At 45.1% G+C, this 17,758-nt stretch overlaps 3 protein-coding genes across 3 annotated transcripts; 2 read left to right on the top strand and 1 right to left on the bottom strand.

The window, feature by feature from the left end:
- The first annotated feature begins 416 nt into the window (after window positions 1-416).
- Window positions 417-11,633, top strand: TMEM185A (transmembrane protein 185A). Its single transcript, XM_071757548.1, has 7 exons — window positions 417-632; window positions 3,703-3,879; window positions 5,928-6,135; window positions 7,046-7,129; window positions 8,018-8,194; window positions 8,590-8,713; window positions 10,536-11,633. The coding sequence occupies exons 1-7, from the start codon at window positions 595-597 to the stop codon at window positions 10,778-10,780; spliced, it is 1,053 nt and encodes a 350-aa protein (XP_071613649.1). The 5' UTR covers window positions 417-594; the 3' UTR covers window positions 10,781-11,633.
- Window positions 11,634-12,254: 621 nt separating this feature from the next.
- On the top strand, window positions 12,255-13,988 carry LOC139802404 (E3 ubiquitin-protein ligase Topors-like). The gene is made up of 2 exons (XM_071757547.1): window positions 12,255-12,639; window positions 12,814-13,988. Exon 2 carries the CDS (start codon window positions 12,877-12,879, stop codon window positions 13,927-13,929), a length of 1,053 nt encoding a protein of 350 aa, XP_071613648.1. The 5' UTR covers window positions 12,255-12,639; window positions 12,814-12,876; the 3' UTR covers window positions 13,930-13,988.
- Window positions 13,989-14,830: 842 nt separating this feature from the next.
- Window positions 14,831-17,540, bottom strand: LOC139802587 (protein EOLA1-like). The gene is made up of 3 exons (XM_071757898.1): window positions 17,435-17,540; window positions 16,657-16,940; window positions 14,831-15,238 (listed from the first exon to the last, which is right to left on the bottom strand). The coding sequence occupies exons 2-3, from the start codon at window positions 16,907-16,909 to the stop codon at window positions 15,021-15,023; spliced, it is 471 nt and encodes a 156-aa protein (XP_071613999.1). The 5' UTR covers window positions 16,910-16,940; window positions 17,435-17,540; the 3' UTR covers window positions 14,831-15,020.
- Between the last annotated feature and the right edge of the window lie 218 nt (window positions 17,541-17,758).

Here is a 17,758-nt window from a genome sequence, read left to right as displayed (position 1 = left end):
CCAACTCCCTGAAAGGAGGTTGGAGCCAGGGGGGGGGTTGGGCTCTTTTCCCAGGCAACTCTCAGCAAGACAAGAGGGCACAAGAGGTCTCAAGTTGTGCCAGGGGAGGTTTAGGTTGGACATGAGAAAGAATTTCTTTCTGGAGAGGGTACTCAGCCATTGGAATGGGCTGCCCAGGGAAGGGGTGGATTCTCCATCCCTGGAGATATTTCCAAAGAGCCTGGATGTGGCACTCAGTGCCATGGGCTGGGAACCACGGGGGGAGTGGATCAAGGGTTGGACTTGGTGAGCTCTGAGGTCCCTTCCAGCCCAGCCCATCCTGTGATTCTATGAACTCGGGACACTGACGGCCGAGCCCCCGCCCCCCGGCCCGGCCCCTCTGCTGGCAGCGAGGCTCAGGGCGCATGCGCATTGCTGGCCCGAGGCGGGGCCTGGCGGGCAGCACGCATGCGCGGGGCGGAGCGGGCTGCCCGGTTCCGGCGGGGGCGGAGCGGCGGTGAGGCGAGGCCAGGCCAGGCTGGGCCCGGCTCCGGTGGCGGAGGCCGCGCCATGTGTGCCTGGTAGAGTGCGGCGGGGGCGGAGGGTCGAGCCGCAATGAACCTGCGCGGCTTGTTCCAGGATTTTAACCCTAGGTGAGGGTGGCTCGGCGCTTAACGGGCGGCTTCGGCTGGCGTCCCCTCGGCGAGCCGGGGAAGGTCCGCGGGGCGGCACCTGGCCCGGTCCTGGCAGCTCCCGTCGTGGATCTGCCGTAGGGCGGAGGCTCCGCTCCCCCGTGCCTGTAGCGGGACGCGTCCGGAAGCGGCGGGGCCCAACCGGGACGGCGGCGGGGGGCGAAGCGGGGGGGGAACTGGCTCGGCGGGCCGGGGTCCTCGGGGCGGCCGCGCAGCGCGGGGACTCAGTTAGGGCGGTAACCGCTTCAGGGGAGGGCGCCGGGCCGGTCCCCTTTCAGTGGGGCTCGGCTCCGGGGGGCTGTTCCGAACGGGGGAGGGGAAGCGCCGCGGTACAGGCGGCCCGGAGACCCTTCCTGACCCGCATCCCCCCCCGCGGGTTCGGTCCGTGCTCCCCTCGCTGCGTCTCAGTCAGGGGCTGCGGGCTTGGGCAGCCCCGCATCGGTTTCCATGCCAGGCTCCAGTCGTCCCCTTGGTTTGTTATGTAACTTCCCCACATCACGCCAAGGTCTCGTTTTGCTTTTTCAGTTTCTCAGCTTGAGGCTTTGGGGTGTAAAAGTGTAAAAGGGGAAAGCAGCGCTGCCCTACGCTCCGGCCCGGGCGTTTGGCGGATGGGGAGGGCTGGTTTGTGTCCGGTGTGAAGGCATCGCGTTTAACAACCCTGGTCTAGACATAGAGAATTGTTCCTGGTGATTCTTTATTCCCTTACAATTAACAAGATGCCGGTCGCTACAACTTGTGCTTCTCTTGTCTTGCCGAGCGAGTATGGATACATGTAGCTGACTTCTAAAGAAGCTAAGAGAATCATAGAATCATAGGATGGGGTGGGTTGGAAGGGACCTCAGAGCTCATCAAGTCCAACCCTTGCTCCACTCCCCCCGTGGTTCCCAGCCCATGGCACTGAGTGCCACATCCAGGCTCTTTTGAAATATCTCCAGGGATGGAGAATCCACCCCTTCCCTGGGCAGCCCATTCCAATGGCTGATCACCCTCTCCAGAAAGAAATTCTTTCTCATGTCCAACCTAAACCTCCCCTGGCACAACTTGAGGCCTCTTGTGCCCTCTTGTCTTGCTGAGAGTTGCCTGGGAAAAGAGCCCAACCCCCCCCTGGCTCCAACCTCCTTTCAGGGAGTTGGAGAGAGTGATGAGGTCTCCCCTGAGCCTCCTCTTCTCCAGCCTCAACACCCCCAGCTCCCTCAGCCTCTCCTCACAGGATCTGTGCTCCAGTCCCTTCACCAGCCCAGTTGCCTCCTTTGGACCTGCTCCAGCACCTCAATCTCCTTCCTGAGCTGAGGGGCCCAGTTGAATGAGTTGCCTTTTCCTGGTTTTGCTGTTACTATATGTTTAAAGATTCCAGAATAAAGGCCTGCGAGTAACTTGTGAAGGGTTGCATGAAATACAGAGAGTCCTGGAAAAATCTTGCTTGTGAACGAGGCCTTTACATGGTTGCAATTACAAAAAGCTGTGTTCAGTCAGTTATTTGGGTAATCCAGGCTACAGGAAATGCATTGTTGCAGAGAAGTTGAAATAAAGGACTTAAATATGTGTGGTTGGAAGTAATGGAAAAGTAGGAACAGAAGTTCTGGAAGCTTAGGAAGTTTTGTTATTGTTAAGTGATGTTTGCAGCTTGTTTGGATGCTGTCTAAATGACAAATGAGCAGGCTGAATGCTGCACTTGTGCAGATCACTTCATCTTGGATGTTTTCATGTTTACTGGAGTATGCAGGGAGCACTGGTCTTTTTCCACGTGGAATTTTACTTCTGTATTGAGGGAGAGTACAAATGACACAAATATTGGAAAAGTATGGAGGAAATGGAGGGATCTCTTTGTTGTGAGGAGTGAGTGCTAGGTTAGGTCCTTCTGTCCCCAGGGAGTTTCCTCAAACACGTAAGGAGGTGCTGGCACAGTAAACTTGATTTTTATTATTAAGGAGTAGCCTAGGATGCTTGTTATGAATAGACACAAAGCAGATTGATACCCAATGAGCCAGTGCTGATCTAATGAATGATGGATTATTTAATGAGAGTGAAAGGGAGTAGTTTGAGTTGTGCTGTTGGAGTAAAAGTAGTATTCCTGAATATTTGCTGCCTTGCTCTGTAGCAAGTATTTACTCTGTTCCTTAGGTTATCCATGTTTAAAAAGACATATAATTATTTCAGTGAAGTGCTTGGTGTTCAAGCATAATTATAGGTTTGATAAAACAGTCTGTGATCCCCTGGTGAATGGGAGGGTGACTTTTGTCCTTCCTGTAGTGTGAGGAAATAATGTACTATGTAATTGTTTTGTCTCATTTTTGTGGTACAAACAATTGCTGTACCACTGCTCTCTGGTATTTCAGATACATTTATTCATTCTTAGATTGACTAGTTTATAAAATATATCAGCATAACCATTTCAAACTTGTAAGCACTGTCTTGGTATTCCAGTTAGAAACTTCACTCTATAATAAGTAACTTTTAGAAAAGTTTAACCTTTTTTTTTTGTGTGTTCTTCTTTCATACTGTTTTTTATAACAATGTAGAAGTTGTGTAAAAAATATCTGGAGTTTGCCTCATTACAATACATAATAGTTTTTAATCTTTAGTTTAAAATCATGTGGATAAAATTACATAAATTATCTAACTTAATTTTGAACATCAGAAAGTGTCTCATTTGATTTGTAGGAAAGAATGAATTTTCTAAAAAGATCTACAACTAGTAGATTTTTGAGCCTCTGATAGTACAGCTTCTGACTGGATCCTTGTGGGAGGGGAACTATTTATAGATGTCTATTCATTAAATTTGTCATGCAAGAATGCTTTTGATGTGTTCCCTTGAAGCAAGGGTTTTGTAAGTGAAAGAGATGACATCTGCTGCATTTATGATGAAGTACTTGACTCTTCAGAACTAATTTGGTTCTTTGGGAAGAAGTTTGACACATGTGTTCTGCTAGAAAGTATCCTGATTAAACTCCAGCAACGACTGATTTTGCTTTTCTCCAGGAAGTTCATGTTAAGCCTTAATTTCTGACTGGTTTTTGTGTTTGCTTAACAGCAAATTTTTGATTTATGCTTGCCTGCTGCTTTTTTCTGTGTTGCTCTCTCTACGTCTGGATGACAAAATTCAATGGAGTTACTGGGCTGTTTTTGCTCCCATCTGGCTCTGGAAGTTAATGGTGATTGTTGGTGCCTCAGTAGGAACAGGAGTATGGGCCCGAAACCCCCAGTACCGGTAAGTTGAGGATCTTCTGCAAAACAGAGGGACCACAATGTATTTTCTGTATCAAAACAAATCAATAAATAGTGTTGTTTTTTTTTAACAACATCAGATACAGGATCCAGAAGATTTCTTTTCAACACACTGAATGCCCATAACCTATAGTGTATGCAGTGTGGATGTCTTAATCTTAGTTGCAACAATTTATCACAAATTCAACAATATTTTCTTTGGGAAGCTAAAACTTGTCATAGGGTGAACTTTTGCTCTTTTCTGTTAGGATGTTGGGAATTCCTTGCTTTAGTGTTAGCCATATAGACAGAGAGCTTGATAAGCAATAGGAATATACTATATTTAATTGGATTATTTTACAAATAAGCTTTGAAATATATAGGTCAGCTTAAAGAATGTTAATTTATTTTTTTCTCCCTCTTAGCTGTGCGTGTCACCTCAATGAACATCTGGTGTTCAGTGAACTTAAAAAGCTTTTTCAGATTTTAGTTGCAGTTTTATAGGAAATATTCAGGTAGCTTGATACACAAATACAGGCAAATGTGTAACATTTCCAAATTAAGATGTTTGCAGGAACAAAATCTGTAGATTCTTTTTAGGTTTTGTAAAAATTGTTTAACATTGATGTTTTAATTGTCAGCCTAGGGTAGAACTTTCATACCTTTAAATACCTCCCTGATTACCTTTTTGGTAATCTGAGTAGGATGTGAATTTGAACATGCTAAGGGAAAAAAAAAAAACTACTTCCACTGAAATGTGGTGTATTCAAACCTCTTTTCTGTCTATGGGGAATATTAAATGAAAAATTGTATGCACAGGTCTCATTCCAATACATCATATTGTGAGGTTCAGTTCATCTTTGGCACTTCTGGCAATTGTTTCACTTGTGCAGGCAAAAGTGTTTCTGTGTGCTGTTATTTTGTAGGCATTTTACAATATGCTGATTTTGGTGAATGAAGAAATTATGGGGAGAGGTGTTGATTCAATGAAAGTGGATGCAGGAAGCAAACATAATGTTAGACTTAGGTCATTTCCTAACAGCCTGCACGATACCTGAGTATCTTTGCAGTGGCAAAGAAACCCCATTGTATCAGCACAGCTATGGAATCCTTAGGAAATTTTCACATCACAAAAATCCCACTGCCTCTTCTGAGTAAAATACTTTAAATGTGCATCTTTATGGGCAAGAAATCCTGTTAGATCATCAGGAGTGTAGTTTAATAGTAGCTATTTTGGCATAAGATGAATCATAGAATCCTAGAATCCTAGGGGTTGGAAGGGACCTGGAAAGATCATCTAGTCCAACCCCCCCTGCCAGAGCAGGGCCCCCTAGAGTACATCCCCTAGGAACGTGTCCAGGTGGGTTTTGAATGTCTCCAGTGAAGGAGACTCCACAACCCCCCTGGGCAGCCTGTTCCAGGGCTCCGTCACCCTTACAGTAAAAAAATTTTTTCTGATATTTAACTTAAACCTCCTATGCTCCAATTTACACCCATTACCCCTTGTCCTATCACTGGTCACCACTGAGAAAAGCCTAACTCCATCTCCCTGACACTCACCCCTTACATATTTGAAAACATTGATGAGGTCACCCCTCAGTCTCCTTTTCTCCAAACTAAAGAGCCCCAGCTCCCTCAGCCTTTCCTCATAAGGGAGATGTTCCACTCCCTTAATCATCTCAGTAGCTCTGCGCTGGACTCTTTCAAGCACTTCCCTGTCCTTCTTGAACTGAGGGGCCCAGAACTGGACACAATACTCCAGGTGTGGCCTCACCAATGCAGAATAGAGGGGGAGGAGAACCTCTCTTGACCTACTAACCACACCCTTTCTAATGCACCCCAGGATGCCATTGGCCTTCTTGGCCACAAGGGCACATTGCTGGCTCATGGTCATCTTCTTGTCTACCAGGACCCCCAGGTCTCTTTCACCTACACTGCTCTCCAGCAGCTCAGCCCCCAACCTATACATGTTAATATCTGAAACATGACTTGTAAACAAAGTGTCTTGCAGTGTTTGCTTTCTTACTGAATGCCTCTTTATCCTCTCTTTAGAGCAGAAGGAGAAACCTGTGTGGAGTTCAAGGCCATGTTAATTGCTGTGGGCATCCACTTGCTGCTGCTGATGTTTGAAGTTCTGGTGTGTGATAGGATTGAAAGAGGGACCCATTTCTGGCTCCTGGTCTTCATGCCTTTATTCTTTGTATCTCCAGTCTCAGTTGCAGCTTGTGTGTGGGGGTTCCGACATGACAGGTCTCTGGAGGTGAGGCTTTGTTTGTAAATTTTCATTTTGTTTGTAAAATTTGTAGCACTGCAAGATTGTATCAATTCTAGGATAGTTCATCTCTCAGTAAAGCCTGGTGTGGAGGACTGCATCAGTTGAATTGATTTTTTTTGTTTGTTTTTTTTGCACTGACCCGCGAGGGTGAAAAATCAGGATCAGGAATAATGTAAATTTTTCTAGTATCTTCTAATTTTTGTCAGCTACCAAGTTGCAGCATATTTTAAGCCTGTCTTTTTACTATTGTGGGATAAAAGAACTTGCTGCAGACTCTGCTGTATGGACACTTAAATGGAAATTATTGGAGAAAATTCAACTGGTAGTAAGCACTGTTGCTAGGCAGAACTGAACTTCCAGAGCCTTAGATAATCAGGGTAGAGCTGGGACTTTTAAACTGGACTGTTTGTAGTTAAACCCATGCAACTTTAACCTTTACTGCAAGTACTAAACAGCACCTTTAAGGATAAATTTTGCTAATTTAAAATGGAATTACTTCTTCCTACTTGTAAATTTAATTCTAGCAGTATTTCTTACCTGCAGGAAATAGTTGTTTTCTGATGTTTTGCTTTTTCCAGTCTTAATCTGTTTAGCTTTTCTTTTATTTCTAAGCACTCTAATAAATGTGGCAAGTAGTGATTTTTTTTTTTTTTTTTTTTGCTAAATACCAGAAGGTCTTTCCTCATGGGACAGCTGCCTCCACAGTTACACTATTGGCATCCCAGTTACCCAAATTGAGAGGTTTTTAGTAATATCTACTGTAAATGCAGATGTAATACATTTCTGTAATGCCACGATAAGCATGGAGTCAAAAGAGTCCTTTGATAGGTTCTTTGGTTATCTTAGAAATAGCTTGATCATGCTTAGAGTTAAATAATGTATTTTCTCTTTCTAGCTGGAAATCTTATGTTCAGTCAATATTCTGCAATTCATATTTATTGCACTCAGACTTGACGAGATCATCAGATGGCCATGGCTTGTATGTAACAAGTGTTTTCTTCTCATCCTTGTTTAAATGCTGAATTTCATAAAAATATTGACTATAGGGAACAGTTCATGTGTGATCAGAGTCCATGATCACATTTTTGCTCACAATCCTTCACTGGAAGTCCAGCATTTCACTTGGTGGGCATGGGAGACAGTCTGGGCATCTCATCTGTTGGGGGAAATTTGCCATCAACTGCAATTAATCTCTGATCAGTTGTTGAAAGAGAAATCCTAACAGAAAGTTAGGGAACACTAAACTAAACATGGAAATTATTAGTGACTTAAGGAATATAAATATGGTGTGGCAAGTAACTTGGTTTATTTATTGTGTTACCATACATGTAAATCAACTTATTGTTCAAGTGATCACTGTCAAAACTGCTGAGATCTTCTGTTCTCAAGTGCCTTTAGAACACAAAAGCACTGTTTCTGTGTCTGGGTTTTTGTAAACTACCATAAAACTGATAATCTGGCATGATTATGCCTGTTCTTACTGTTTGGAAAAAAAAAAAAAATTAACAGCTAGGAAAAGGATCTAATTTAGAAACTTTGTTTTGAGTAAGGTGTCCAGTGTAGAAAACAGTTGCTAATCAGGAAGTCTTGTTAAACTTGAGCTACTTCTTTATACATTGTTTCAGCTTCATGGGGTTTTATAAAGCTGAGGAACCCTAAGGAGCTGATCTGGCCCATAACAGTGCCCATGACTTGTGGAGCTTTCCTGATAGAAATTCTATTAGTTAAATTTCCTTTTTTTTTTTTTTTTTTTTTTGACTTGCTGCGTAGACATAGTTTATTTGCAAAACCTACAACTGAAATAAATCCAACTGATAAAAATACACCACTGTTGGGAGGGAAAGCAATTGATTTCTTTTTCTTTCAGGTTGTTTGTGTTCCACTGTGGATCTTGATGTCCTTCCTGTGTCTAGTAGTGCTCTATTACATCGTGTGGTCTGTTCTGTTCTTGCGCTCCATGGATGTGATTGCTGAGCAAAGGAGGACACACATAACAATGGCTGTCAGCTGGATGACCATTGTGGTTCCACTGCTCACATTTGAGGTAGGATAAAGTATAATGAGTTCTGTAGATCTAATTCTTTGCCCAGTGAATGATGGATGTTGCTGTTTCTCTTTTTGAACTTACTAAAACGAGGATACTGCTTTTTGTTTGGGAATAAAACTGCTTTTGGTTTGGGAATAAAACTGCTTTTTGTTTGGGAATAAAATATTAACAGCAAATATGAAAGAGAAACAAGAATTCTAGGTTTCTTTAAAGGCTTTTTTGCATAAAATATGCATCATGCTGGAACTGTAACTACATATTTCCGTGGAGGCTGGTTTTCTTCCCAGATGGGTGAAGTTGAAGATCTGAGATCAGCATATGTTTTAAGAAGCTTGAAAATGGATATTGCAATTAAACTGACATATTCTTTTTTTTTTTTTTTCCCCATGTAGATCTTACTAGTACACAGGTTGGATGGGCATAATTCTTTTTCATTTATACCCATATTTGTTCCTCTTTGGCTTTCGCTGATAACTTTGATGGCAACAACATTTGGACAAAAGGGAGGAAATCACTGTAAGTATTTAAAAAAATGCAGAAACAGCTTGTAACTAAAGACTGAAATGTATTTCATTAATATCTGTGTTTTCAAAAAAGGCTTTTTTGTGCATATTTCCTCATGAAAGAATTCAAAGGCACGTTAGTATTGTTTTATTGTTTTCAGGTGATTTTAGTAAGCTTTCAGTATTTATAGTGTCTCTTGCTTTTCTCTTATTTCTATAAGCATGTCTTCTGCTTGGACTTAACTTGAAATCTTGGTAGGATTTTGATTGTAACTTAGCTTTTTGTCCTTTTCTTATTCCCATGGGTTTCATTCTCAAGGAAGGTGAATGAATTTTTTTTATTCTGGACTCTGAAAATACTAAAGCACCTACTGCTTAATGACCATTTGTCCTAGTAGGCTGAACTAGGGTTTTCTTTTCAGCCAAATAGAGCTTAGTTATAAACTAAACTGTAACTTGAATTGCCTGAGTGGCCAGTGTAGATATATTCCCTTTTATTCCCACAACTAGAAGTGCCAGAAGGAGCATTTGCACTTCCAGGTATCTAATGTTACTCAGTACAGATGACTGCCTCTTCCCATCCACACTGCAGTTCACATGCCTTATTGACAAGACATTAGAATTTGTCTGGATTTTTCAGAGTTGAAAGGAATCCACTGTGATGTTTATCATCATATAAACTCAATTTGGGTTTGGCCTCATTGTGAAGGATATTGAGATTTTCTGTCTTTGTTCATGACTGAGCTTCTCTCCATACATTTAGTTTCATATTTTTATTGTATGGAAAACACTGATATTTATTTTTTTTTAAATGCATGCCCTCATTAGTTTCTAGCCCAATTAGTCTGTTGGAAAGCCACAAGTCCACTTTATCTTCTGTAGGGTTATTAAATTTTTATGTAAACTTATAAAAGGCACTGTTCACTGTAGTGAGCCTTAGCAGACTTGCATGCAAAATCCACCTTGAAAGTGCTAAGTGAAACACACCAGCTGGTCATGAAGTGTAGAATCTATGCAAATAGATGAGTTGTGTTGGGTCTTCCCTAGGAAATGCTGTGTGGACAGACTGTTCCTTTTAACACTCACCTTTGGTACTAGTTAGAAGTATTCACCCTCTGAATTCCAAGTGCTTACTGAAATACTCTCTTTCCAAGTCTTTGAATAATAAAATAATAATAAATAAAACAGTATATAGTGATAATATATATAACAATAATAATTATATTAATACTAAATTATTAATATATTTTATTAATATAAATTCATTATAATAATAAATAGAATAATAAAACAGTACAGAATGTGTACTTTTTTAATCTAGTGCAGGTAATACCAAGGATACTCCTGTCATGATTTGTCCATTCCTGTATTTAGGGAATACTGAATACACACATGGACTAATCTGTGTCTGCCTGTGCCATCCCATTCCCTTGGGTATTGTAACCTAAGTGTATCAAGCAGAAGTTGGCAGCAGTGTCTTCTCATGTGGCTCTGACTGCATGGATTGAGGTGCAGAGTGTTTTGTGTTGTTTCTCTGCTTACTGCTATGACCTGACACTACTTAACATGTGAAAGGAAATGGATTCTTCTTGTGGTAGTATAGCCAGATACATATATACAGATATACACACACAGAGACATGCATATATATATATATATTCTGTATTTATATCTGAACTTGAATGTTATTATATGATAGAAGTAAGACAGTGAGAAGCAGCACTAACATATTGCTTTATATGCAAACAATTAGAGCTTAAATGAGATTGTATAGTCTGCCCACCTAAATTTTTGTTATGTTCTGCAATAATGTTAAATAATTTTAATTATTTTAGGGTGGTTTGGAATTCGCAAGGACTTCTGCCAGTTCCTGCTTGAAATCTTCCCGTTCTTGCGAGAATATGGAAATATTTCTTATGATCTGCATCATGAAGATAATGAGGAAACAGAAGAAACACCCCTGCCCGAGCCACCAAAAATTGCACCAATGTTTCGAAAAAAGACTGGAGTGGTCATTACACAGAGTCCTGGAAAATATGTGATTCCACCTCCCAAGTTAAACATTGATATGCCAGATTAAGATGCCAGCATCATATTAAACTGGAACTGGGAATCAGCAGACAAATGTATTTCATCTCATGCATCGTTCCAATTACTTTAAAATAGGTATTGCTGAATCAGTGGCTTGGATCACACAAATCAGAGATCTTGAAGATAATCAGAGAGCTTTTCCAGAGATACAAGGTGGTCTAATTTGCAAACCTTCCTAACAGGTTGGTTGCACACTTGCCTGTATAGTATTTATATGAACATTTTAGCAGTGTAATATATTGTTTAAAAGTCTTGTCCTGTACAGTATAAGTATTATCTAAAAGTATTTTTTTAAAAATCCTGTTTGAAATGCCTATGCTACTCTGAGTGTCTTTTAGGTCTTAAATATATATTTGATTTCCATTTCTGTTTTAAATGCTTTTGGGATGTCTTAGAATAGTACCTCTCTTACCTGTTTTTCTGTTCAGCCACAATCATTGCCTTAATCACAGGGGCACAGATAGGAGTGTTCACTTCTCTGGCAAGACTGGAAAGCTTTTTTTGGGGGAAATACAATTGTACAGGAACTTACATGATGTTTTAGTTAGCTGTGTACGTTTCCATGTAAGTATCCCAAGTTTTGCACTGGCTTGGGAGATAACTGTTGCTTTTGTTGCTTTTCCAGTTTTATATTTTATATACTTCTGGGGCAGCATGTACACCATTCTTCCATTAGGCTGTGTTTAATAAGCTGTTCCCTCTTGCATTGTGTGTGCAGTTTATGCCAGAAGCCATGAGTTGTAGGTCTTACAGCTGTTGGTTAGCTGGTATAAATATCGTAGCTCGGTCTTCATTACCAACTTTGTGTTGGTGTAAAATGATTAAACCTTTCAAGACAGGAACTCGGTGGTGTTGGTATAGCATTTTCTTGCTTGAAGAAAGACCTCCTTTGAAAAATTGTCTTGGACTTCCAGGTGCTTTAGAGAAATTTAGTCTTTGAAACATACACTAGCTTTTAACAACTTATGTCAGATACTACCACATCCTCGCTGCTGCTCTTTGTATTTCTGTGAATGCACAGTTCAAGTAGCTTTTAAATACCATGGGTAATGTTTCCTTGGTGCTAGCATGCCATTAAGATAAGAGCAAAGAGTGTATAGACACTCCTGCAAGCGTGAAAAAATAGATAAACACGTCTTGCTTTCATTCCTAGCACTGCAGACTTCCCTCTGTAAGAGTATTTCTGTTACAATCTTGACCTCTGGTCCCTTTTGGACCAGATCATAGGCTTTAACATTGGAATGAACTGTTGCAGTGTTAACATGGCAGTGAACTCCTCTTGCTCCTGCTTGGGCTTATCCACAGACTGCAGCCCTTAAGGGTCCCACCTGCTCCAAGTGGAGCCTGATCTGTGATCCATGTCCTCCAGCCACAGGCAGCCCAAGCTGACTGTTCCCACCACACTCCCCCTCACAGGACACATCTGCAAAGGGGTCAGGATGAGCCACACAGTCACAGACAAGCCTTGCAGGTGACCAAAACAGAGCCACAGGGAAATACAGAAGCTGAGACCAAGCAATGACATTTTCCCTTTCTCCTGATGCCACGTGCCCAGGGGAGAGAAAGGCTCGCTGAGACAGCACCAAGTGGTGGAGGGTGACATCACCAGCTGGTGCACTGTGACCTCGCGTCCCTCCCTGCTTAGCTTTGGGTGCCAGCAGAGCCTGGCTCAGTCTGCCTCGTGCCTTGACTCCTGACGAGGGTGCCTGCAAGGTCTGAAGTGAGGCTTCTCTCAGTGCTGGAGATGCTCTGGGGGCTGCTGTTGGCAGCTCTTGGTGCCCGGCCCAGAGCCATTCCCTGTGTGTTCCCGGCCCTCAGCCATCTCGGGGTGGGCTTGCAGCAGCAGAGGTGAGATGTGAGGGGAAACGTCCCTCAGGGCTGGCTGGGGGGTGGATGATGGCGTTGGGGAACTAGGAGGGTGTCTTCCAAGAGACCTGGGCAGCTCTTCCCCTTTTCCCCTCTCCTCCCATGCCCTGCTCTCCCCAGGACAGTGAGTGACCAGGGCCTCTACCCACTCTGCAGCACGAGACACACTTTGGCAGTTCCTCCTCCTTGGCTCTCCCCAACCTTCTGCTGAGCACAAACATGGCCACGGAGACAGAGTGGAGCTGCCCCATCTGCCGGGATGATCAGAAGAGTGTCACCTTCGTGCAGCCCTGCCAACACCAGTTCTGCCTGGGCTGCATCCTGCGCTGGGCACAAAGGTCATCAAATTGTCCCCTCTGCCGAGCAGAGATGCAGGTACTCAAGTTTTCTGTGCGGGAAGAAGAGGACTACCTGAAGTACACCATCTCTGGCCCTGCACAGCCATTGGTGGCCAGAAGGGCAGGCAGAGCTTCTGGACACCTGGCCAACAGCAACCCCCATCTCCCCGGGGTGTCCACTGCATCGCAGGCGATGCTGTCCCCAGCTGAGGAGGGGGCTGTAGGGACTGAGGCCAGGGCTCCCGTGGGCAGCCTCCTGCCTGAGGCCTGGGGGACCCTCTTCCAGCAACACGAGCATCTCCTCGACCCTGTGCGGCCCTGGCTGCGCCAGAAGCTGGAGGCCATCTATGAGGCAGAGTGGTGGCGGATAACATCCCTAGAAAGTCTGACTGTGTGCAACCTGTGCCGCTGCGGGCTGGTCCAGGAGGCCTTGGTCCAGCAGCTGCAGAGTAGCTTCAGAGAAAACACACAAGAGCTGGTCCAGGACCTCATCAAAGTCATCCAGCACCGGTGCAGCAAGGAGGCACGGAGGCTTCTGCGCTCCCAGGCTGCCAGGGAGGAGAGTGAGAGCCCTGTGACCAGCTCCAGCTCCAGCAGCCTGAGCGGTTCCAGCAGTCCAAGCAGCTCCATCAGTCTGAGCAGCTCCAGCTCCAGCAGTAGCTCCCGAGTGGGGACACCTGACAGCAGCCTGGTCTCCCCCAGCAGCCCTGCAGGCTCCAACCTGGAGGAACAACCTGGTCCCAGCTGCCCCACACACACAGAGCAGGAGCAGCCCCAGGAGGAGCCCCGGGAGGCAGCAGCAGCTCCCTCGGGGCCTGGCCAGGGTAGGCACAGCTCACCCGGGGGACCCCAGCGCCCCCCAAAGAGGAGGGATCCCAGCCCCCAGGACTCTGCCCGGCCCCACAAGAGGCTGCGGCACCACCGGCAGCACTAGCAGGCCTCAAATCGTCTTTTCCTGCAAGAAAAAGGAAATAAACTTCCATTTCCCTGACAGAGTCTCTGGGTGCTGTTTTCTCCCTCTTCTCCCAGAGCCTTTTGCTGCTCCTGTGCCCCACTGTGGGGACACTGGCCTGCTGAGGGACACAGCCATGGCCCCCCCAGACCCCAGGCCCACGCTGGCAGTGCCTCCTCCCACATGAAATCCTGGCCAGAGGGGAAGCTGCATTTCTCATGGGACCAATGCCCTCAGCCTGCACCCAGTCCCCCTCTCTGCCCAGTTCCCAACACTTCTGCTCGGCTCAGGTTTTGCTCTGCTCTTTGATGTCAGACAGGGCAACTTGCCACCAGGAAGGCTGAGAAGGACCCACAGCCAAGGGGCAAGGGCATCTGAACCAGAGGTTACTTGGGGTAACAGTATTTGGCAGTCATGGAGTGATTTCTACCAGTCCCAGCCCTTACCAAGAAAACCAACTCCTTCAGCTTTCACCTCATGCACACTGGAACTTCGCTTCTCATTTTCACCACCCGAGAGGGTGATGAAGGAAGAAGGTGGGGTCATCACAAACCACATCACAAAACCAATCCTTTCTAGACCCAACACTCAGCTTCTAGCAGGTTTTGACTCCTAGTCAGTTAGTCCTGGATCAACTGGTTCATCTGTCTGATAAGAGCTCCTCAACAAACCCACACAAGATTTTCTTTGCATAGGGGTGGTGAGACCAGAGGTATTGCCAGCATTCTGTACAACATCCCTGAGCAGAGCTACATGATCACAGGTGCATGCATCCTATTGTAGAGTTGCATTTACTCATGTTTTAAACTGGCACACAACCACATCTTAAAAAGCCCCATATTAACGTAATTATTTTTATAGAAAAAAATCGAGTAAACCGTCATTTCCAGTAATGGTCATAAAAATCACATCTTCTTTATTTTGACTTAAAAGAGGAGTTCTTAAAATGCATTTACTATTTCTAAGAATTCCTTTTTGAAGGGAATCCTAAACAACTCATGGATATTCAAGATGCTGTCTCCTGAGTTACACACACGCATTGAGGTTGGAAAAATCATAGTGAGGCACAACACCTACACTTCCAAAGGGATCAGTTCTTCAGGGATGTCCACCTGCCACACACCTCTTCTTCCTCTGGCAGGAATTGGCTCCAGGAGCCATCTTGGATTTGAAACAACAGTCAAGTATTTCTCTTCTAGATTACTGAGGACAGCTTTGTTTTCCAGATCAAGAATCTTTTCAGGGGGCAAGGTTTCGGGGTACAGGGATGTCTCTCCAATGTCAATTAATCCTGCACCATAAAATTATAAGGTAAAGTTAATTGGCTGTTTGATCTCCTGTAGAAATTTTTTCCAAAGTAAACCTTACAGAGGACATATAAAACAGGTAATTTGATAGCATAAGAACACAGTGTGGAGCATGCAGCCCTCAAACCAGTGTCATTCCCTGCAGGAGATGGCCTCTACAGCTCAAGTGAAGTTTGTGAAGAACAGGTGAAACATGCAGTTATAATATTCACAAGAAGCCTGCATCCGAGGAGGTAACAACTGACTGTAAAACTCCTAAGCTAGATTTGGCCTTGAAACAGCTGCATTAAAAAAACAAAAAACCAAAACTCTCTCTGCTCCAATCAGAACAATATTCTATGAACATTTTAAAATCATGAAACTGTAGGAAAATTCCTGCTCTCTGGAACCATTTTAATGTCATGAAAGGGAACTGCTACATTGTTTAACGTTGGAAAACATTAAAATAAAGGTAGAAGAAACTTTGTTACCTACTCCACAATTTAGTGTGCCATTTATGTCAAGGTCACACACCTGCTTTTTGCATAGTACACAAACATTTCCAGAACTGTATAAAGAGTGCAATTTTTTTGTATTATGTAATAGAAGTAATTTGTTGTGCAGGAAGAGCCAAAAATGTTCAAATGAGAATCCAATATAGGTGGTGTAACAAAATATTAGGAGACTACAAGAAAAGAGTGCAAAATCAGTGTTGGATAAAAACATGGCAAGCATCCAGTACAGCAACATATATTGTATTTCAGTGCAATATAAGCAAAGAAACACCACTCCATCGTAGCTTTGTGTTACAGAAACAAACCACTGCCCAAATAATGTGAGCATTTGTAGAACTGAAATAGGATTTATTGATGCAATACCCTAACATGACATGCAAAGTACTGCAATGTCTCATGACTTCACTAGATTACAAGTACTGTAAAATGGTTTCATGGTTTCAGCAAGAGTTCCTAAGCTCAGCATGTAAAAAATGAGGAACTGACATTTTCTGTCACGCAGCAAAATTATATGTAACCCACATTGTACTCTCTTACTGGATGGCAATTTAGCACAAATCAGTTTTATTTATTGCACAGAGTTGTAGTCTCAAGTTTTCAGTGGAGTGAGTGTTTCTTTAAAATGGAGGCCTGAGAAAAATCCTTTACCCTAAAGATCAAAGATACTTTACATTTCCAACACAATGAAAAAAAAAATATATTTTTTTTTACTACCTCTCTCATGGACATCACCTTAAAGTGATAAGGAATCGAAACAGCCCCCCCGGCACAGCTTTGGCACCACTACTTCAAGAAAGCATTAACACAAAGTTTTGATGAGCATAACTGCTTAAAGCAGATGTGTATTTGACTGGAGGAGGTTAACAGATCAAAAGGGGGCTTGGAAAATACAACCCAAGGTTGCTTACCTGCAATAACTCCTCTGCCAAATTTTTCGCCTTTATCCAGCAGATCTTGTACTTGCGTTGGTGTCATCCCAAACCTATCCAAAAGAATTTCTCTCCAGGATTCGTCTTCCCAGTCCTTGACCGCTATGTGAGGAGCAATGGTGCAGTTCTTATAACCCGCGAGCAAAGGACTCCAGCGAGTCTCTACTGTTTTGACTTTGTTTAAGACCAATCCTGCATAGGGCTGTCGGAAGGAGAGGCAGCCGAATTTCATCCTTTTCCTTGCCTCAGAACGTGTTTCTTTCCTACAAACAAACACGCACCGTGAGATGAGTCTTCCAAAATGTGTCAGTGACCACGACAAATTTCACAGCTCTGCTCGGTGTAGCAGGGTGCCGCGTTAACCCGGGCTGCCACCCTCGGGGCGGGCTTCCCGCTCGGAGCGGCCCCGCTCCGCCAACACCGCCCGCCCGCCCGCCGCGCTGCGGGCAGAGGCCGCCCCAGGCCAGCGGTGCTCGAACCGCCGCCTCAGCGCCACCATCATCCCCCCGGCCTCGGAAGGGCGGGCTGGCACCCCGCGACCGGAGGCATTGCCCCCGCGGGCGGCAGCTGACGGGACACCGCGGGGCCGGGAAGGGTTTAAAGGCCCTCTCCTCAGCGGGCAGCCCGGAGCCGCCCGCGAGAGGCGCAATCCTCCGCGGCCACCGCCTCCGCCGGCAAGGCCCGCGTCCCGCTCCTCCCCTCCACGGCGAGTGCTCCGCCGCCTCGCGGCCATGGAGTCCCCGGGTCCGCAGCCCACCTGGCGCCGCCAGCTCCGCGCCCTTCCCTCCGCTTGCATGGGGCCGCCAGGCCGCGCTGCCGCCCCGCCCGGTGCCGCTGGGGGAAGGTGGGTGACGGGGACCGGAGGGGCGGGACAGCGGGACGGGAGGAGGAGGCGGCGGGCGGGCGGCCGCGGTGTCCCTGGTGCTGGTGCTAGTGGGTGGTGCCGGCCGGTGCTGGTGGTGGTGCTAATATTAGTGCTAATGCTAATGCTGGTGCTGGTGCTGGTGGACGGTGCTGGACGGTGCTGGTCCTGGTCCTGGTCCTGGTGTCGGTGCCGGTGCTGGTGGGCGGTGCCGGACGG

Source organism: Heliangelus exortis, chromosome 14 (assembly GCF_036169615.1).
Source record: "Heliangelus exortis chromosome 14, bHelExo1.hap1, whole genome shotgun sequence".
Taxonomy (NCBI): Eukaryota; Metazoa; Chordata; class Aves; order Apodiformes; family Trochilidae; genus Heliangelus; species Heliangelus exortis.
Note: the sequence above shows the minus strand (reverse complement) of the source record. Positions and strands in the feature narration are given on the sequence as shown.

Bases quoted from the DNA above. Each gene is read 5' to 3' on its own strand.
- LOC139802404 (XM_071757547.1), top strand. From the start codon at position 12,877: ATGGCCACGGAGACAGAGTGGAGCTGCCCCATCTGCCGGGATGATCAG.
- TMEM185A (XM_071757548.1), top strand. From the start codon at position 595: ATGAACCTGCGCGGCTTGTTCCAGGATTTTAACCCTAG. The intron at 633-3,702 runs GTGAGGGTGGCT...TTTGCTTAACAG, and splicing joins TTCCAGGATTTTAACCCTAG to CAAATTTTTGATTTATGCTT. The intron at 7,130-8,017 runs GTATGTAACAAG...TTTTTCTTTCAG, and splicing joins TCATCAGATGGCCATGGCTT to GTTGTTTGTGTTCCACTGTG.
- LOC139802587 (XM_071757898.1), bottom strand. From the start codon at position 16,909: ATGAAATTCGGCTGCCTCTCCTTCCGACAGCCCTATGCAGGATTGGTC. The intron at 15,239-16,656 runs GTAAGCAACCTT...TTTATGGTGCAG, and splicing joins TGGCAGAGGAGTTATTGCAG to GATTAATTGACATTGGAGAG.